The 20,993-nt window shown below is 44.7% G+C and overlaps 1 protein-coding gene across 2 annotated transcripts in view; it reads right to left on the reverse strand.

Moving 5' to 3' along the window:
* Positions 1-2,051: 2,051 nt before the first annotated feature.
* Positions 2,052-20,993, reverse strand: part of epsti1 (epithelial stromal interaction 1) — an 88,228-nt gene continuing 69,286 nt past the window's right edge. The window contains exon 14 of one of the 2 annotated variants that reach the window (XM_067992515.1): positions 2,052-3,872. In XM_067992515.1, coding sequence (XP_067848616.1) covers positions 3,745-3,872 — 128 coding nt within the window. In that variant the 3' untranslated portion in view covers positions 2,052-3,744. Of the gene's footprint in view, positions 3,873-9,083; positions 9,516-20,993 lie in introns of those variants that run through there. The other variant, XM_067992516.1, reaches the window with a different exon arrangement.

The raw sequence follows: 20,993 nt of genomic DNA on the forward strand, positions 1-20,993 counted from the left end.
TATAGAAGGTTAAGGGGTGATTTCATTGAGGTTTTTAGGATATTGAAAGGAATTGGTAGGGTAGATAGAGAGAAACCTTTTCCGCTGTGGGGGAGTCTAGGACTCCTTAAAATCAGAGTCAGGCCATTCAGGAGAGACGTTAGGAAACACTTCTTCACACAAAGGGTGATAGAAGTGTAGAACTCTCTCCCACAAAGAGCAGTTGATGCTGGCTCAATTAATAATTTTCAATCTGACATCGATAGATTTTTGCTAGCCAAGATTATTAAGGGATATGGAACCAAGGTTGTTGGATGGAGTTAGGATACAGATCAGCCATGATCTCACTGAATGGCGGAACAGGCTCGAGGGGCTGAATGGACTACTCCTGTTCCTAATACATATGGAACAGGTTATCTACAAATCTATGGCTGGGTAACATTTTCTTCCCATTAAAAGTTACACTGAATATACAACACGAGGTATATAAAAAGCAACACGTTATCAGAAAAGAGGGACCAACAATATGAATCCAGAAATAGGAAAACAGGGTTTTTATGTTGAGTTGTTCTTTTTGGATGATAAGACCAAGATGAACTCAGATTAATTTTTAATTGCGAAATGAATCGCGATTAATATTGTCAGCTCTAATTTCTATAGCACCTATCAGGGTGTCCCAAATTACTTCACAGCCAATGATTTACTTTTGAAGTGCAGCCAATTTTCAAACAGCAACTTTGCTCAAACAGTAAATGAGATAAATGACCAGTGAATCTTACAATGAGTTACATCGAAATTACAGCACAGAAACAGGCCATTCGGCCCAACTGGTCTGTGCCGATGTTTATACTCCACACGAGCCTCCTCCCCCCTTACTTCATCGTATTTGCCTCATCTACTCCTTGTGGTAGCATGATCCACATTCTTACCACTCTTTGGGTAAAGAAGTTTCTCCTGAATTCCCTATTGGATTTATTAGTGACTATTTTATATTTATGAGCTCTAGTTTTGGACTCCCCCACAAGTGGAAACATTTTCTCTACATCTACACTATCAAACCCAACCTTTATCTTAAAGACCTCTATCAGGTCATCCCTCAGCCTTCTCTTTTCTAGAGAAAAGAGCCCCAGCCTGTTCAGCCTTTCCTGATAAGTATATCCTCTCAGTTCTGGTGTCATCCTTGTAAATCTTTTTTGTACCTTCTCCAATGCCTCTACATTCTTTCTATAATATGGAGACCAGAACAGTTCACAGTACTCCAAGTGTGGTCTAACCAAGGTTCCAAACCCAGGGCGGGGGGTTGCCGCTCCTGACCGCTGCATGGGGACCCTCCAATGTGGGGACGCGTGCTGGACTCATCTGTTTTTCATGGAGGGAGGAATGTTGGTCCAGACACGGGGAGAACTCTCTGCTCCTCTCCAAGATATGCAATGGGACTTTTGCATGCAGACAGGGCCTTGGTTTAAAGTCTCATCCAAAAGGTACTCCCTCAATACTTCACTGATGCGTCAACCTAGATTATGTGTTCAAGTCTGCTGTAGGGCTTGAACCTATGACCTTTTGACTCAGAGGCAAGAGTGCTACCGACGGAGCTGACCTGACACTGTGCAACATATAGTATTAGCTGATGTCTTGTGGCATTGCTCATTGGCCAACTGAGGCAAGATGCCACTATTAAGTTATTTTGTGATGTAAACACCCAATAAGGCATGATTGGGATACAGAACTCCAGATCAACTACTTATTGGTGGAAGATATTCACCCGTCTGTCCCAAACGAAATCCCCCATAAGTTTCTGTTTTATGCTCTTGCCTTATGCTGTGTCAGAACTCAGGGTGTAGAATGTGTGAAGCTTTCTTTAAACATGTGTGAAGCTTTCTCTAAACATCGTAAGTAAATGCAGGAAGATCGCAGCTGCGATCTTCCTGCATTTACTTACGATGTTTAGAGAAAGCTTCATGCCTAAAGGTTCACATGAAACAACGAAGGATAGCTTTATTGGCGGCCACTCCACAAACGGACGTAACAGTTAGTCAAAGAACTTCCAGAAAGAATGGCCAGAAGCCATAATCTTGAAGTTACACCTTTATTGTAATAACTTTCATTTGAATACTTTCATAGACCATGTCACTAACAATGTTGCGACCGAAGCATAATTTATGCATTATAAGTATATTAGTGAATATAGAACAAGCAATCATTCCTTCCACAGATAATCTTCTCCATCATGGACTCTGCTCCCAACTTAATCTCCTGAGAAGTTCTGTATAATTGTACTCTGATCCCCAAAGGGAGTCATGTGAAATTGTCCAAACGTCTCTCCATTCTCGTGTCCCCCAGTCAACATTGAGCATCTTCCCTCCACAAAAAGAAAAAGGAACTTGCATTCATATAGCTCCTTTCATGTCCTTTGGATGTCAATGAAGTCACCGTTTTTATTCAGGTGGACAGAAAAGATCTCATGACACTATTTCGAAGAGGAGTAGGAGACTTCTCCTGGTGTCCAGGCCAATATTCATCCCTCAACCAACTCCGCCAAAACAGATTATCTGGTCATTTATTCCACTGCTGTCTGTGGGATCTTGCTGTGCGCAAATTGGCTGCTGTGTTTCCCTACATTACAACTGTGACTACACTTCAGAAGTTCTTCATTGGGATGTTCGCAGGTTGTGAAAGGCACTATATAGATAGATGCAAGTTTGTTTTTTCTTTCTTTGTTAACCCCCGATAACCTTCAATCACATTCCTGACTGGATTTTTAATGATGTCTCTGGAGAAAACATACCAAACAGGGTGGCAGATACATCCCTCAGTTTCTGCTTGAAACATTAAACCATCTTTGGTCTCTGACCCTGGCTGATTTTTCAGCCTCGGAGTCATTTGTATAAGTTTGGTGGGCCCTCCAGTCTCCTGCAGGAAGCCCATGTGGAGTGGGGAGGAGGGGCGGGTGGAGAACGGCTGTGCCAGGCACTGCGGCCCACCATGGTGTAGTGTTGCCGACAGCAACAGTGCCGCTGCTATATATTCATTTGGGCCTATTCAGTTTTAAATGGCCTTCGCCCATTGCCACACTGGTTGTTAGGGACCATCAGCCATCCCTTGCGTCCAGGGTTGCTATGATGCCTTTATCTGAAGGGGTGTAGTAACATACTGCTTTCGCTGTCTCAAGTCAAAATAATTAAGAGAACTATGTTTTTAATTACAATTTATTAAACTAGCTCAAACCTAAACCTGGCAAGGTGTTTTAGATGTTGGTGGCCAGATTGGCACATTTTGGGCCATTGGGAATGTCTGTTACAAATCTTTGTGTCTGTACCAGACATTATCTTGGATTCAGCGTTATTGGTCACTCCTGTAAGTGGACTTCATGTCCCCTATGATCTGGAGAGTACCCTAGTTGTCCACAAATTAGTTAAACAATAGTGTGACCTGAGGACTGTAATAATGAGACCCCTCCTTGTACACACTGGAATCTGCAATCTTGTACACACCACCACTATCTGTTTGGAAGGCAGATTAGAGAAACAAAGCCAATTGCAAACTAACAAACTAGTTTATTTTACACCAAATATATGAAGTGAAGACAGTTTTCTAATGAGATATATCTATTTCTTATTATATCTTACACTATGAAAAATAGCTAACAGAATCTAGTAGAAATCCTGACAAAGGGCCACACTCATGTTATCTGGCCTTCTGTGTTTTCTGTTCTTTATTACAGAAAAAATCGTCTAGTCCGAATAATTCTGATCGATTGCATTTTGCTCATTGCAGCAGCTGGATCAACGTCTCGTAGTCTCCGTCACACTGTTGCAGGAGGTCTTCAAGGACTTCTGTTTCACAGTCGGGGAAGGAGCACTTCAGCTTCATCAAATCCCACTCCTTATCCGTACCTGTTTAACGAGACCCGGCAAGGGATGGAGAAAGTAACTCGGTAAAATCCGTCGCCAGAACGTTGCTGTCGCGGTGCCCAGGGCTGACCTTGTTCTCTCAGCCCTTTACCCCCCCCACCCACCCCAACCCCGGCACAACTTGGGTGGAGCTCCGCTCGGACCTGACCTTGTCTCCTGAGGGCCTGATCTCCCTCGAGGGCCTGATTACAATAGACTGGCCGTGCACTGGGTGCACGTGGCAATATGTGATACTGGGGCCAGAGGCCTGTCTGGCGGAGGAAGGCCAGCTGTGGTCGGAGGGTCGAACAGCGGTGAGAGAAATGGATTCATTTACACGCCTTCGAGGGTTCATGGAATGCGTTCATGCTGCTGGGGTATCAGCGGGGTCCCAAGGAGGAGCTGGGTTGAGAAGGGGTGGGCAAACGGGAAGCACCATGGTGACAGTGTGTGGGGGAGGGAGTGGAGAGACACACACACACACACCAGTTTAAATAAGGCACTGCTGCTAATGTACAATTGTAATATTGATGCCTTTTGCACGTAGAGCAACAGGGAAAACAAAAGTGGGGATTGGACAATGGGAACAGGTGGTGGTTTGACTATAAGAAGGCTCTTCTTCTTTGAGGCTGGATGGAATATTTGATCTCCAAGCTCTGGAATTCCCTCCCTAAATCTCTCCGCCTCTCCACCTCTCCTCCTTTAAGACGCTCCTTAAAACCTACATCTTTGACAAAGCTTTTGGTCTCTTGTCCTAATATCTCCTTGTGTGGCTCAGTGTCAAATCTTGTCTGATTACGCTGCTGTGAAGTGCCTTGGGAAGTTTTACTACCTTAAAGGAGCTATATAAATTCAATTTGTTGTAAGGAATTTTATTCCGGATCAGATGGAATAGCTGTTTGGTCAGTAAGAGGGGGATTTCTTGGTGAGTTGTTGGGACATAGTATGCAGCTCAGGAGAAGGTGGCTTGCATGAGGACCAGGGGAATGTCTCTTGCAGCTCTCAAGGCTCCTTGTGGTTCCCGCTCCTTGTTTGACTGAGTCTTCAGACTCCCCTCTCAGCTCCTGTGCAGGGAGTGCTTGGTGTGCTTCCAGTTGGACTTCTCTTCCCACGGGCACATTATGCAGACCGCAGCACACAGTGGGAAAGCTTTGCTGGAGAGCACTGCAGGCACCCCTTCAATAGCTGAGGCAGTGGAATCGTTTTTTCAAAGTGACTCTTGTGTACTCGACGATGGCTTTGGTTACTGGATGAGCCTCATTGTAGTGACATTTTGCTGGTTTATTTGGATGCCATGTGGGGGGAGGGGGGAGGGCAGGTGGGGGTTTATCAATCAGTGTGTGAAGAGGTACCCTTGCTCCCTCAGAACCAGCCCTTGACAACAGTAGGATCTTGAAAGACACTTGGGAGTGAAAACTGCTTCAGGATAAAGGATCCCTACATTGACCCTGGATGTCCAGTGGCTGTAATCATATACTATCTGGACGTTGTAGGAATAGACCCATTGCAGTTCATATATGAGGCACATCTTCCTAAGGGCCCCACAGATTCCATTTACTACTCCCTGCACTCTGGGGAATCCGACCAGATGGAAAAAGCCACGGGCTGGAGTCTGCCGTTCATGGGGGGACAGGGTGACGCTGATGTACTGTCCCGCTCTCTTCCAAATGGCATCTGCGACCTGCCTGATGCACTCACGTACAGCAGACTGATTGATGCTGCCGAGATCACTCACTGCTCCCGAGAAGGAGCCCATAGCAAAGACTGCTCTTCCTACAGGAGGTCACCGAGTTCACTCACCACTTCTTCAAGGAACCTCAGGAGAAGGATACACCTCTCCTGGGTTAGGTCAAGGGGCGCAGGGAAGGGGATTAATGGAAGAGGTGGAACCCTCTCCCTCTCTCCATGTTATCCACCTCGGCCATGGCCTCCTCCTCCTCCCGGTAAGCTGAACACAAGGCTATTCCAAACAGCTCACCAATTCTACTAAAGGGTTAGAAAAAGATATGGTCCAACTTCCCAATAGGCACTGTGGGGGCGGAAAGTCTGCATTGGGGCTCACAACTGGAACATTTTGCCTTAATACACACTATCAAACCACATATCACACTAATTCTAAATTCATCATTATACGTGCAGCTGTAATAATAAGATGGAGGTGAGGGACTGCTGTGTTCAAATGTTTATAATGGTAATTTATATCAGTGTTGAAATGCTGCTTAATAATTGTATATAATGCTTTTTATAATCTGGATTATAATTCTGTTTATAATATTGGTTTATAATGCTGTTCATAATGCTAGTTAATACTGGTTTATATTGCTGGTTATAATGGTGGTTTATCATGGTTTTTATAGTCTGGTTATAATGTATATATAGGAGTATTATGGTGGTTTGTAGTGGTCGTTACTGGTTTATAATTCTGTCTACAATGGTGGTTTATAATGTTTTATACAGTCTGGTTATCATAGTATCATGGTATGTTATAGCACAGAAGGAGGCCATTCAGCCCATTGTGCCTGTGCCAGCTCTTTGAAAGAGCTATCCAATTAGTCCCACACCTCTGCTCTTTCCCCATAGCCCTGCAAATTGTTTCCCTTCAAGTATTTATCCAATTCCCTTATGAGCATTACTATTGAATCTGTTTCCACCACCCTTTCAGGCAGTGCATTCCAGATTATTACAACTCGCTGTGTAAAAAAATGTTTCCTCATGTTGTCTCTGGTTCCTTTGCCAATCACCTTAAATCTGTGTCCTCCGGTTACCGATCCTTCGGACACTGGAAACAGTTTCTCCTTATTTACTCTTATCAAAACCATTCATGATTTTGAATACCTCCATCAAATCTTCCCTTAACCTTTGAATGGAAATGAGACCCTCTGTTACTGTGTGAACATTTATACTTGGCCTCCGAGGGCATTCTTACAAATTGGCGAGCCGAGCCAGGAGTCTGAGCTACGGTTGAGGAAGGTTTGGTCTGGGACAGAGGCCCCAGCGATTTTTGGTATTCCGATGGTGTCGAGTTTAGGGATTGAGTTATCCCTCGGGAAACGGTTTAAGAAATTGGCTCTCGGTGACTTGCTTACCGTCCCCAAAGAGTCGAATGTATCATTGGTTTCTACTGCTGATTGGATTCAGAATCGACTTGATTCTTGCAAAATTAAGACCAGGCATGCTAAGTGGTTGCTCATTTATATGAGGCATTCCGCAGGCAAATTGAGCGATGAGTGTTGCTGTCTGAACGGAGAACAGAACAAACAGCAGTCACTTGAAATCAAAGCACTCTCGGCCCTCTGCCCTCCGCTCCGAGGTACGGCCACCATCATGGCGGCTATCAGAGTACGAGCTCTGGAAATGCGAGCTCGACTCGAAGAACTCAAGTCTGAAAAAGTTATCTTTCAGCACGACTTAGAAGATTCTCGTGGCTCTTGCTGTGAATTAGTCGCCCTGGCAAATCAGCCACAGTGCTTGGCTGATCACACCCAGTGCAATGTGCCGATTCAGGACTTCGAGGGCCGGCTGCATCAGCAGCAGGCTCCTGTGTGTGTTATCTCTGTAATGGGCCGACTCTGTCTCCCCCTTCAGGCTCCTGTGTGTGTGATCTCTGGTACGGGCCGACTCTGTCTCCCCTTCAGGCACCTGTGTGTGTTATCTCTGGTACGGGCCGACTCTGTCTCCCCTTCAGGCACCTGTGTGTGTTATCTCTGGTACGGGCCGACTCTGTCTCCCCCTCAGGCTCTGGTGTGTGTTATCTCCGGTACAGGGCTGACTCTGTCTCCCCTTCAGGCTCTGGTGTGTGTTATCTCTGGTACAGGGCTGACTCTCTCCCCCTCAGGCTCTGGTGTGTGTTATCTCTGGTACAGGGCTGACTCTCTCCCCCTCAGGCTCTGGTGTGTGTTATCTCTGGTACAGGGCTGACTCTCTCCCCCTCAGGCTCTGGTGTGTGTTATCTCTGGTACAGGACTGACTCTCTCCCCCTCAGGCTCTGGTGTGTGTTATCTCTGGTACAGGACTGACTCTCTCCCCCTCAGGCTCTGGTGTGTGTTATCTCTGGTACAGGGCTGACTCTCTCCCCCTCAGGCTCCTGTGTGTGTTATCTCCGCTATGAGGCTGACTCTCTCCCCCTCAGGCTCCTGTGTGTGTTATCTCCGCTATGAGGCTGACTCTGTTTCCCCCTCAGGCTCTGAGGGCTGTTTCCCAGCTTCACCCACCTTTGCCTGGGATACAGACCTCTCCTTACCAGTCTACTCTGTGGCCACAATAACCACCCCCCGGGGCGGTAGAGGTTGTTCGTACAGCCCGCTCTGTCTGCCCCGTCAGACAAAGGAAAGGGGGAGAAGGCAGGAGGATGTCCCACCTCAGAGTGGAAACAATAACCCTGTTCCCCCCCAGCATGATGAGATTGCAGCATTGACGCGCAAAATTGGTGAGATTACTCTGGATACGAATCCCTCCGAACTCTCGTTGACCTATTGCTGCTTCATAAATGCCCATCCTGACCTTAACGCACGGGACATTAAATCCATCGTCCACTGTGCCATGCGGCCTAAAGTCTGCCAGTGTATCTGCGAAGAGCAACACACAACAGAAACCTCCATAGAGGATTTCTTGAGTGCCACTGTAATGTTACTGGGCATTGCCGCTGTGAATAATTTCACTGTATGTAGTCAGACTTTACAGCAGCCCGACGAACACCCCGTTGCTTTCAGTGAACACCTATTTGTACCCTGTCTCTTGCTGATGACATAGACCCCTCCACCATCACTCGCGAGGATACCACCTTCAAGTGGTTGTTCCTCACCCAGATACAGGTCCCGGTCATCTCAGGCTTGGGTTTGCAGATTAGTGAGGAGGATGAGTGGCATGTCCGCCTCCAAGACCTGGGATTGGTTGTGACGCACGGCTCTGCCGGTGAGACTAGTGTCCGCGGTCACAGCCACCGACCCCATCTCTGCCAAGCAGGTCACGGTGGTCGAGGGACCCTCGCACCAGCTGTGCTGATTCCCGCGGTATTCGTGCTACAATTGCCAACGATTTGGACATTTGATGAGACTGCCGACCAGCTTGTGACCTGAACGAGTGGCTGGGCGTCAGTGTGGTGATAGGGGTCGCGGAGATGAACCGTCTTGACATCGCCTCTATATGGGAGCATGACAAGGTCATGCGGAGACAGCTGAAGGATCTCATGTCCCGGCTGAATAATCATCAGGGTGACCTCATTGTTGAGGAATATCAGAATCTATTCTCCATCAATGAAATGGTCCTGGCCATGCATAAAACATCCGATAAGATCAATGAAATTATTGCTGAACACAATGCCGATGTCCGGAACCAAAATATATCCCGAGCCATCACATATAGTATGTACAGGTCCTTCATTCTATCATTAGTACTGAAGGGCCTCACTGATATTGATGCCAACCGAGTCCCTGCTTTTGTGAGAAACCAACATCTCCAGCAGTGTCTGAGGACCAATCTAACCACTGCTGTTCTCCAGGGGGTCCGCCGGCTTGGATTGGCCTTCCCAGCTCCACGCGTCTCTGGACTGTAAAGAGGGCAAACTTCCCTGTTGTTTTCACCCGGCCACTCCCTAAGAGCCTGGAAAAGGGTCCTGACCGCCTTTACCGTGTAGAGTCCATGGGAAGCCTGGAAAAGGAGGATACCTTTAAAGAGTTCCGCGACTTTCCCCCATGGCTTGCCTTTATTAGCCGAGGCATAGAATGTAAGAGCAAGGAGGTTATGATGGAGCTGTATAAAACACTGGTTAGGCCACAGCTGGAGTACTGTGTGCAGTTCTGGTCGCCGCACTACAGGAAGGATGTGATCGCTTTGGAGAGGGTGCAGAGGAGATTCACCAGGATGTTACCAGGGCTGGAGCGCTTCAGCTATGAAGAGAGACTGGGAAGATTGGGTTTGTTTTCCTTGGAGCAGAGGAGGCTGAGGGGGGACATGATTGAGGTGTACAAAATTATGAGGGGCACAGATAGGATGGATACTAAGGAGCTTTTTCCCTTCGTTGAGGGTTCTATAACAAGGGGACACAGATTCAAGGTAAAAGGCGGGAGGTTTAGAGGGGATTTGAGAAAGAACTTTTTCACCCAGAGGGTGGTTGGAGTCTGGAACTCACTGCCTGAAAGGGTTGTGGAGGCAGGAACCCTCACAACATTCAAGAAGCATTTGGATGAGCACTTGAAATGCCATAGCATACAAGGCTACGGACCAAATGCTGGAATATGGGATTAGAGTAGACAGGGCTGATGGCCGGCGCGGACACGATGGGCCGAAGGGCCTCTATCCGTGCTGTATAACTCTAGGACTCTATGACTCTATGGCTTATCCCACGGGAATCCACCTGGCTGAGTCCAGACTTTGCATGCTGCACGCAGCACTGGGCAGGATGGATCTGCCGCTGTGACGTTACTCAGTACTCTGTCCCAGCATGCGGTTTTACCCTGAACGAGATCTCTCCCAGGCGAACCGTTATTGTCACCAAGTGGGGTGGGAGATGACCAGATTGGTTTACATGGGGCGAGGATGTTGCTGCATCATCACCACTGTCAAACAGATGATCTCAGGGGAGCTCTCCTGTCCCATTGACTCTCAAATGTTCTGTCTTATTCCAACTTCCTCGGTATGGATTGGGAGTATCACCTTCCTCCCTGTCCACCAGCACAATGTTCCGGAACTCAGGAGGGGAGTTCCCCTATAGTATGAGGCCTGAGTGTCCAGTGCCCACTTTGGTCATCCTATTCTCCTCCACTTTCGTTTAGTCTGCAATCCATCCTCGTCAAGACAGTCACTTCCCAAGTTTATCTGGTCCAGGTGCTCCAGGACAATGGCGACATCAAGAAAGGCATTGCCACTCTGGGTGATCAGAGAATCACAGAAATTTACAGCACAGAAGGAGGCCATTCGGCCCATTGTGTCTGTGCCGGGCCGAAAAAGAGCTATTCAGCCTAATCCCACTGTCCAGCTCTTGGTCAGTAGCCTTGTAGATTACGGCACCTCAAGATAAGGGCATATCCAAGTACTTTTTAAATGCAATGAGGGTTTCTGCCTCTACCAGTGGTGATCACCAGTGGTGGGATGAGGTTTACAACGTTGATCAGTTGCTTTGGACCCGACTCCTGTCCTACGTTTTCCTGATAGTCCAGGGCACTCTGGCCCTCGCAGTCGTCATTGCCATGTACGAGAGACCCACCGGCTGTACCGGAGGCTCCAGGCCACCTTATATACTCACACTCAAGACAGTGGTCAGGGTAATCAGTACCCAGAGTAGTACCACTCAGAGGGAGTGATATTAAACGAGCATGGTTTGAATAGGGCTTTGTAAATTATCCCATCCCACGTGGCATCTAGGCATTTAGCAAGAGGGCGGTGCTGTCTCTGCGAACAAATGCAGCTTGTAACTTAAGAGTCAGGGTGAGGGTGAGATCATTTATGGCTAGGGGATAAAACCAGCCAAATAGCATGTTTATTTGACAGCTTAAACTAAAAGTTTTACACTGCCAAAGTAGGGAAATGAGACCCTCTGTTACTGTGTGTATATTTATACTTCATTTACTTATGTAACCACATTGAACCAAATCATTTATTTAGTATGTTAACCATTGTGTAGGTAGCTTGGACAAACAAACAATGTGTGATTTAAACTTAATCATGATAGCCTTCAGTAGCTTGAAACATATAATCATTAATGTAGTTGCTCATGCTTTCGGCTACCTCTGTAATGCATTCATAAGCATAATGTTTCTTTGTAAGTTTCCTGAGCGTAAAAGAGTCTTGTAAGTCTGTCCTCCCCAAAAGCGATAGGAAGAATGAGCAGGTGCCAGCACGGCCTTGGCAAGACAGTAACTCACAGAGGCCCATGTCTGGAAGCAGACATGACTACGTGCTGAGCAGTTGTATGAAAACTGAAGGGTCTGCAACAAAGAAAGGTTAAAGGTCTCAAACTTGGAGGGAGGACACTGAGGGGTATGTGAACATCACCAGCCCAAGGCCAACTGTTGGCAGCCCTCACTGACCCACTCGATCAAAAGATAGGGGAACGTAACCTGAATGGGTTAATGCCTGTCGATCATCATTTCTACGATAAACAGGAGCCCAAAACTCATGCTTGTTGTGGAGAAATAGTGTGACAGGTGTGACAGTCTGAAACAACTGCACTGGTGCCAGAATACAATTCTGTCCAGAACACCACCCAGGTGAGCTTAGGAACAGAGGAACAGGAGTAGGCCATTCAGCCCCTCGTGCCTGCTCCGCCATTTGATAAGATCATGGCTGATCTGTGATCTAACTCCATATACCTGCCTTTGGCCCAGATCTCTTAATACCTTTGATTGGCAAAAAGCTATCTATCTCAGATTTAAATTTAGCAATTGAGCTAGTATCAACTGCCGTTTGCGGAAGAGAGTTCCAAACTTCTACCACCCTTTGTGTGTAGAAATGTTTTCTAATCTCGCTCTTGAAAGGTCTGGCTCTAATTTTTAGACTGTGCCCCCTACTCCTAGAATCCCCAACCAGCGGAAATAGTTTCTCTCTATCCACCCTATCTGTTCCCCTTAATATCTTATAAACTTTGTTCAGATCACCCCTTAACCTTCGAAACTCCAGAGAATATAACCCCAATTTGTGTAATCTCTCCTCGTAACTTAACCCTTGAAGTCCAGGTATCATTCTAGTAAACCTACGCTGCACTCCCTCCAAGGCCAATATGTCCTTCCGAAGGTGCGGTGCCCAGAACTGCTCACAGTACTCCAGGTGCGGTCTAACCAGGGTTTTGTATAGCTGCAGCATAACTTCTGCCCCCTTGTATTCCAGTCCTCTAGATATAAAGGCCAGCATTCCATTAGCCTTATTGATTATTTTCTGCACCAGTTCATGACACTTCAATGATCTATGGACCTGAACCCCTAAGTCCCTTTGGACATCACTGTTTTTAACTTTTTACCATTTAGAAAGTACTCTGTTCTATTCTTTTTTGATCCAAAGTGGATGACCTCACATTTGTCCACATTGAATTCCATTTGCTACAGTTTTGCCCATTCGCCGAATCTATCAATATCCCTTTGTAATTTTATGTTTTTATCTACACTGCTTACAATGCCACCAATCTTTGTGTCATCAGCAAACTTAGATATGAGACTTTCTATGCCTTCATCTAAGTCGTTAATAAATATTGTGAATAATTAAGGCCCCAAGACAGATCCCTGCGGGACTCCACTAGTCACATCCTGCCAATGTGAGTACCTACCCATCATCCCTACTCTCTGTCGCCTTTCACTCAGCCAACTTCCTAACCAAATCCGTACTTTTCCCTCGATTCCATGGGCTTCTATCTTAGCTAACAGTCTCTTATGTGGGACCTTATCAAATGCCTTCTGGAAGTCCATATAAATAACATCCATTGACATTCCCCTGTCCCAACCACAATCTGTAACCTCATGGCCCGGCATATTCCTCACTCTACCATTACCAACAAGGCAGGGGATCAACCCTGGTTCAATGAGGAGTGTAGAAGAGCATGCCAGGGGCAGCACCAGGCGTACCTAAAAATGAGGTGCCAACCTGGTGAAGCTACAACTCAGGACGACATGCATGCTGAACAGCGGAAGCAACATGCAAGAGACAGAGCTAAGCGATTCCACAACCAACGGATCAGATCAAAGCTCTGCAGTCCTGCCACATCCAGTCGTGAATGACGGTGGACAATTAAACAACGAACGGGAGGAGGAGGCTCTGCAAACATCCCCATCCTCAATGATGGCGGAGTCCAGCACGCGAGTGCAAAAGACAAGTCTGAAGCGTTTGCAACCATCTTCAGCCAGAAGTGCCGAGTGGATGATCCATCTCGGCCTCCTCCCGATATCCCCACCATCACAGAAGCCAGTCTTCAGCCAATTCGATTCACTCCACGTGATATCAAGGAACGGCTGAGTGCACTGGATACAGCAAAGGCTATGGGCCCTGACAACATCCCAGCTGTAGTGCTGAAGACTTGTGCTCCAGAACTAGCTGCGCCTCTAGCCAAGCTGTTCCAGTACAGCTACAACACTGGCATCTACCCGACAATGTGGAAAATTGCCCAGGTATGTCCTGTCCACAAAAAGCAGGACAAATTCAATCCGGCCAATTACCGCCCCATCAGTCTACTCTCAATCATCAGCAAAGTGATGGAAGGTGTCGTCGACAGTGCTATCAAGCGACACTTACTCACCAATAACCTGCTCACCGATGCTCAGTTTGGGTTCCGCCAGGACCACTCGGCTCCAGACCTCAGTACAGCCTTGGTCCAAACATGGACAAAAGAGCTGAATTCCAGAGGTGAGGTGAGAGTGACTGCCCTTGACATCAAGACAGCATTTGACCGAGTGTGGCACCAAGGAGCCCTAGTAAAATTGAAGTCAATGGGAATCAGGGGGAAAACTCTCCAGTGGCTGGAGTCATACCTAGCACAATGGAAGATCGTAATGGTTGTTGGAGGCCAATCATCTCAGCCCCAGGACATTGCTGCAGGAGTTCCTCAGGGCAGTGTCCTAGGCCCAACCATCTTCAGCTGCTTCATCAATGACCTTCCCTCCATCATAAGGTCAGAAATGGGGATGTTCGCAGATGATTGCACAGTGTTCAGTTCCATTCGCAACCCCTCAAATAATGAAGCAGTCCGAGCCCGCATGCAGCAAGACCTGGACAACATCCAGGCTTGGGCTGATAAGTGGCAAGTAACATTCGCGCCAGGAAATGACCATCACCAACAAGAGAGAGTCTAACCACCTCCCCTTGACATTCGATGACATTACCATCGCTGAATCCCCCACCATCAACATCCTGGGGGTCACCATTGACCAGAAACTTAACTGGACCAGCCATATAAATACTGTGGCTACGAAAGCAGGTCAGAGGCTGGGTATTCTGCGGCGAGTGACTCACCTCCTGACTCCCCAAAGCCTTTCCACCATCTACAAGGCACAAGTCAGGAATGTGATGGAATACTCTCCACTTGCTTGGATGACTGCAGCTCCAACAACACTCAAGAAGCTCGACACCATCCAAGATAAAGCAGCCCACTTGATTGGCACCCCATCCACCACCCTAAACATTCACTCCCTTCACCACCGGCGCACAGTGGCTGCAGTGTGTATCATCCACAGGATGCACTGCAGCAACTCGCCAAGGCTTCTTCGACAGCAGCTCCCAAACCCGCGACCTCTACCACCTAGAAGGACAAGAGCAGCAGGCACATGGGAACAACACCACCTGCACGTTCCCCTCCAAGTCACACACCATCCCGACTTGGAAATATATCGCCGTTCCTTCATCGTCGCTGGGTCAAAATCCTGGAACTCCCTTCCTAACAGCACTGTGCGAGAACCGTCACCACACGGACTGCAGCGGTTCAAGAAGGCGGCTCACCACCACCTTCTCAAGGGCAATTAGGGATGGGCAATAAATGCCGGCCTCGCCAGCGACGCCCACATCCAATGAACGAATAAAAAAAAAGTCACCTCTTCAAAAAATTTGCTGTTCCGTATAAATCGCTGTTTATTGTACTGTGTGTACTTGACTCTGTATAATTCCAAATAAATACTCAACTGTTACCAATTGGTTTGTGTCAGACATTCCTGGAATGTGGAGATTCCCACAGGCTCGCTGTAGTGAGACCGAGGCTATGCCGTTTTCGTGGCCTCTGAGTGGATTCTTACACCTTTGCTACTCTAAAGAGAACAACCCCAGCTTCTCCAGTCTATCCACCGAACTGAAGTCCCTAATCACTGATACCATTCTAGTAAATCTCTGCACCGTCTCTAAGGCCTTGACATCCTTCCTAAAGTGTGGTGCCCAGAGTTGAACACAATACTCCAGTTGAGGCCTAACCAGTGTTTTATAAAGGTTTAGGAACATAGGAACATAGGAACAGGAGTAGGCCATTCAGCCGCTCGTGCCTGCTCCGCCATTTGATAAGATCATGGCTGATCTGTGATCGAACTCCATATACCCGCCTTAGGCCCATATCCCTTAATACCTTTGGTTGCCAAAAAGCTATCTATCTCAGATTTAAATTCAGCAATTGAGCTAGTATCAATTGCCATTTGCAGAAGAGAGTTCCAAACTTCTACAACCCTTTGTGTGTAGAAATGTTTTCTAATCTCGCTCCTGAAAGGTCTGGCTCTAATTTTTAGACTGTGCCCCCGACTCCTAAAATCCCCAACCAGCGGAAATAGTTTCTCTCTATCCACCCTATCCGTTCCCCTTAATATCTTAGCATAACTTCCTTGTTTTTGTACTCTATGCCTCTATTTATGAACCCAAAGATCCTGTAAGCTTTTTAACAGCCTTCTCAACTTGTCCTGTCACCTTCAAAGATTTGTGTACATACACCCCCAGGTCTCTCTGTTCCTGTGCCCTCTTTAAAATTGTACCATTTAGTTTATATTGCCTCTCCTCATTTCTCCTACCAAAATGTATCACTTCACACTTCTCTGCGTTAAATTTCATCTGCCATGTGTCTGCCCATTTCACCAGTCTGTCTGCGTCCTCCTGAAGTCTGTCACTGTGCTATACATTGTTTACTACATTCCCGAGTTTCGTATCATCTGCAAACTTTGAAACTATACCCTCTATACCCAAGTCCAGTTCATTAACAAAATATCAAAAAGAGCAGTGGTCCTAATACCGATCCCTGGGGAACACCACTGTATACTTCCCACCAGTCTGAAAAACAACCATTCGCCACTACTCTCTGCTTTCTGCCCCTCAGTCAATTTTGTATCCATGCTGCCACTGTCCCTTTAATTCCATGGGCTTTAATTTTGTTAACAAGTCTACTGTGTGGTACTTTATCAAATGCCTTAAAATGTTCTTATTGGATTATAGTGATTTGTAATGGTTGATGCTGGTTTATATTACTGTTTAAAATGGTTTCCGATCCAGTTTATAGTTAGCTTTATAATGGTGGGTTATAATATTTTATAGCGTTTTATAAGGTGGGTTATAAAACTGTACAATTATAGTTTCACAATGGTGGTTTATAATCATGGTTTGTAATGTTTTAAGGTGACAGCCGTATTACACGGTAATATAACTGTGACTCGGTGGTAGCTTTCATGTAGTTTATATTGCTGTGTAATGTGGTGGTTTATATTGCTGTGTAATGTGGTGGTTTATATTGCTGTGTAATGTGGTGGTTCATATTGCTGTGTAATGTGGTGGTTTATATTACTGTGTAATGTGGTGGTTCATATTGCTGTGTAATGTGGTGGTTTATATCGCTGTGTAATGTGGTGGTTTATATCGCTGTGTAATGTGGTGGTTTATATCACTGTGTAATGTGGTGGTTTATATTGCTGTGTAATGTGGTGGTTTATATTGCTGTGTTACGTGGTGGTTTATATCACTGTGTAATGTGGTGGTTTATATCGCTGTGTAATGTGGTGGTTTATATTGCTGTGTAATGTGGTGGTTTATATTGCTGTGTTACGTGGTGGTTTATATTGCTGTGTAATGTGGTGGTTTATATTGCTGTGTAATGTGGTGGTTTATATCACTGTGTAATGTGGTGGTTTATATCACTGTATAATGTGGTGGTTTATATTGCTGTGTAATGTGGTGGTTTATATCGCTGTGTAATGTGGTGGTTTATATTACTGTGTAATGTGGTGGTTTATATTGCTGTGTAATGTGGTGGTTTATATTGCTCTGTAATACGGTGGTTTATATTGCTGTGTAATGTGGTGGTTTATATTGCTGTGTCATGTGGTGGTTTATATTGCTGTGTAATGTGGTGGTTTATATCGCTGTGTAATGTGGTGGTTTATATTGCTCTGTAATACGGTGGTTTATATTACTGTGTAATGTGGTGGTTTATATCGCTGTGTAATGTGGTGGTTTATATTGCTCTGTAATACGGTGGTTTATATTACTGTGTAATGTGGTGGTTTATATTGCTGTGTAATGTGGTGGTTTATATTGCTGTGTAATGTGGTGGTTTACATCGCCGTGTAATGTGGTGGTTTATATTGCTGTGTAATGTGGTGGTTTATATTGCTGTGTTATGTGGTGGTTTATATTGCTGTGTAATGTGGTGGTTTACATCGCTGTGTAATGTGGTGGTTTACATCGCTGTGTAATGTGGTGGTTTATATTGCTGTGTAATGTGGTGGTTTATATTGCTCTGTAATACGGTGGTTTATATTACTGTGTAATGTGGTGGTTTATATTGCTGTGTAATGTGGTGGTTTATATTGCTGTGTAATGTGGTGGTTTATATTGCTCTGTAATACGGTGGTTTATATTGCTGTGTAATGTGGTGGTTTATATCGCTGTGTAATGTGGTGGTTTATATTGCTCTGTAATACGGTGGTTTATATTGCTGTGTAATGTGCTGGTTTATATTGCTGTGTAATGTGGTGGTTTATATTGCTGTGTAATGTGGTGGTTTATATTGCTGTGTAATGTGGTGGTTTATATTACTGTGTAATGTGGTGGTTTATATTGCTGTGTAATGTGGTGGTTTATATTGCTGTGTAATGTGGTGGTTTATATTGCTGTGTAATGTGGTGGTTTATATTGCTGTGTAATGTGGTGGTTTATATTGCTGTGTAATGTGGTGGTTTATATTGCTGTGTAATGTGGTGGTTTATATTGCTGTGTAATGTGGTGGTTTATATTGCTGTGTAATGTGGTGGTTTATATTGCTGTGTAATGTGGTGGTTTATATTGCTCTGTAATGTGGTGGTTTATATTACTGTGTAATGTGGTGGTTTATATTACTGTGTAATGTGGTGGTTTATATTACTGTGTAATGTGGTGGTTTATATTACTGTGTAATGTGGTGGTTTATATTACTGTGTAATGTGGTGGTTTATATCACTGTATAATGTGGTGGTTTATATTGCTGTGTAATGTGGTGGTTTATATCGCTGTGTAATGTGGTGGTTTATATTACTGTGTAATGTGGTGGTTTATATTGCTCTGTAATACGGTGGTTTATATTGCTGTGTAATGTGGTGGTTTATATTGCTGTGTCATGTGGTGGTTTATATTGCTGTGTAATGTGGTGGTTTATATCGCTGTGTAATGTGGTGGTTTATATTGCTCTGTAATACGGTGGTTTATATTGCTGTGTAATGTGGTGGTTTATATCGCTGTGTAATGTGGTGGTTTATATTGCTCTGTAATACGGTGGTTTATATTACTGTGTAATGTGGTGGTTTATATTGCTGTGTAATGTGGTGGTTTATATTGCTGTGTAATGTGGTGGTTTACATCGCCGTGTAATGTGGTGGTTTATATTGCTCTGTAATACGGTGGTTTATATTACTGTGTAATGTGGTGGTTTATATTGCTGTGTAATGTGGTGGTTTATATTGCTGTGTAATGTGGTGGTTTATATTGCTCTGTAATACGGTGGTTTATATTGCTGTGTAATGTGGTGGTTTATATCGCTGTGTAATGTGGTGGTTTATATTGCTCTGTAATACGGTGGTTTATATTGCTGTGTAATGTGCTGGTTTATATTGCTGTGTAATGTGGTGGTTTATATTGCTGTGTAATGTGCTGGTTTATATTACTGTGTAATGTGGTGGTTTATATTGCTGTGTAATGTGGTGGTTTATATTACTGTGTAATGTGGTGGTTTATATTGCTGTGTAATGTGGTGGTTTATATTGCTGTGTAATGTGGTGGTTTATATTGCTGTGTAATGTGGTGGTTTATATTGCTGTGTAATGTGGTGGTTTATATTGCTGTGTAATGTGGTGGTTTATATTGCTGTGTAATGTGGTGGTTTATATTGCTGTGTAATGTGGTGGTTTATATTGCTGTGTAATGTGGTGGTTTATATTGCTGTGTCATGTGGTGGTTTATATTGCTGTGTAATGTGGTGGTTTATATCGCTGTGTAATGTGGTGGTTTATATTGCTCTGTAATACGGTGGTTTATATTGCTGTGTAATGTGGTGGTTTATATCGCTGTGTAATGTGGTGGTTTATATTGCTCTGTAATACGGTGGTTTATATTACTGTGTAATGTGGTGGTTTATATTGCTGTGTAATGTGGTGGTTTATATTGCTGTGTAATGTGGTGGTTTACATCGCCGTGTAATGTGGTGGTTTATATTGCTCTGTAATACGGTGGTTTATATTACTGTGTAATGTGGTGGTTTATATTGCTGTGTAATGTGGTGGTTTATATTGCTGTGTAATGTGGTGGTTTATATTGCTCTGTAATACGGTGGTTTATATTGCTGTGTAATGTGGTGGTTTATATCGCTGTGTAATGTGGTGGTTTATATTGCTCTGTAATACGGTGGTTTATATTGCTGTGTAATGTGCTGGTTTATATTGCTGTGTAATGTGGTGGTTTATATTGCTGTGTAATGTGCTGGTTTATATTACTGTGTAATGTGGTGGTTTATATTGCTGTGTAATGTGGTGGTTTATATTACTGTGTAATGTGGTGGTTTATATTGCTGTGTAATGTGGTGGTTTATATTGCTGTGTAATGTGGTGGTTTATATTGCTGTGTAATGTGGTGGTTTATATTGCTGTGTAATGTGGTGGTTTATATTGCTGTGTAATGTGGTGGTTTATATTGCTGTGTAATGTGGTGGTTTATATTGCTGTGTAATGTGGTGGTTTATATTGCTGTGTAATGTGGTGGTTTATATTGCTGTGTAATGTGGTGGTTTATATTGCTCTGTAATGTGGTGGTTTATATTACTGTGTAATGTGGTGGTTTATATTACTGTGTAATGTGGTGGTTTATATTACTGTGTAATGTGGTGGTTTATATTACTGTGTAATGTGGTGGTTTATATTACTGTGTAATGTGGTGGTTTATATCACTGTATAACGTGGTGGTTTATATTGCTGTGTAATGTGGTGGTTTATATCGCTGTGTAATGTGGTGGTTTATATTACTGTGTAATGTGGTGGTTTATATTGCTCTGTAATACGGTGGTTTATATTGCTGTGTAATGTGGTGGTTTATATTGCTGTGTCATGTGGTGGTTTATATTGCTGTGTAATGTGGTGGTTTATATCGCTGTGTAATGTGGTGGTTTATATTGCTCTGTAATACGGTGGTTTATATTGCTGTGTAATGTGGTGGTTTATATCGCTGTGT

This window comes from Heptranchias perlo, chromosome 11 (genome assembly GCF_035084215.1).
Source record: "Heptranchias perlo isolate sHepPer1 chromosome 11, sHepPer1.hap1, whole genome shotgun sequence".
Lineage (NCBI taxonomy): Eukaryota > Metazoa > Chordata > Chondrichthyes > Hexanchiformes > Hexanchidae > Heptranchias > Heptranchias perlo.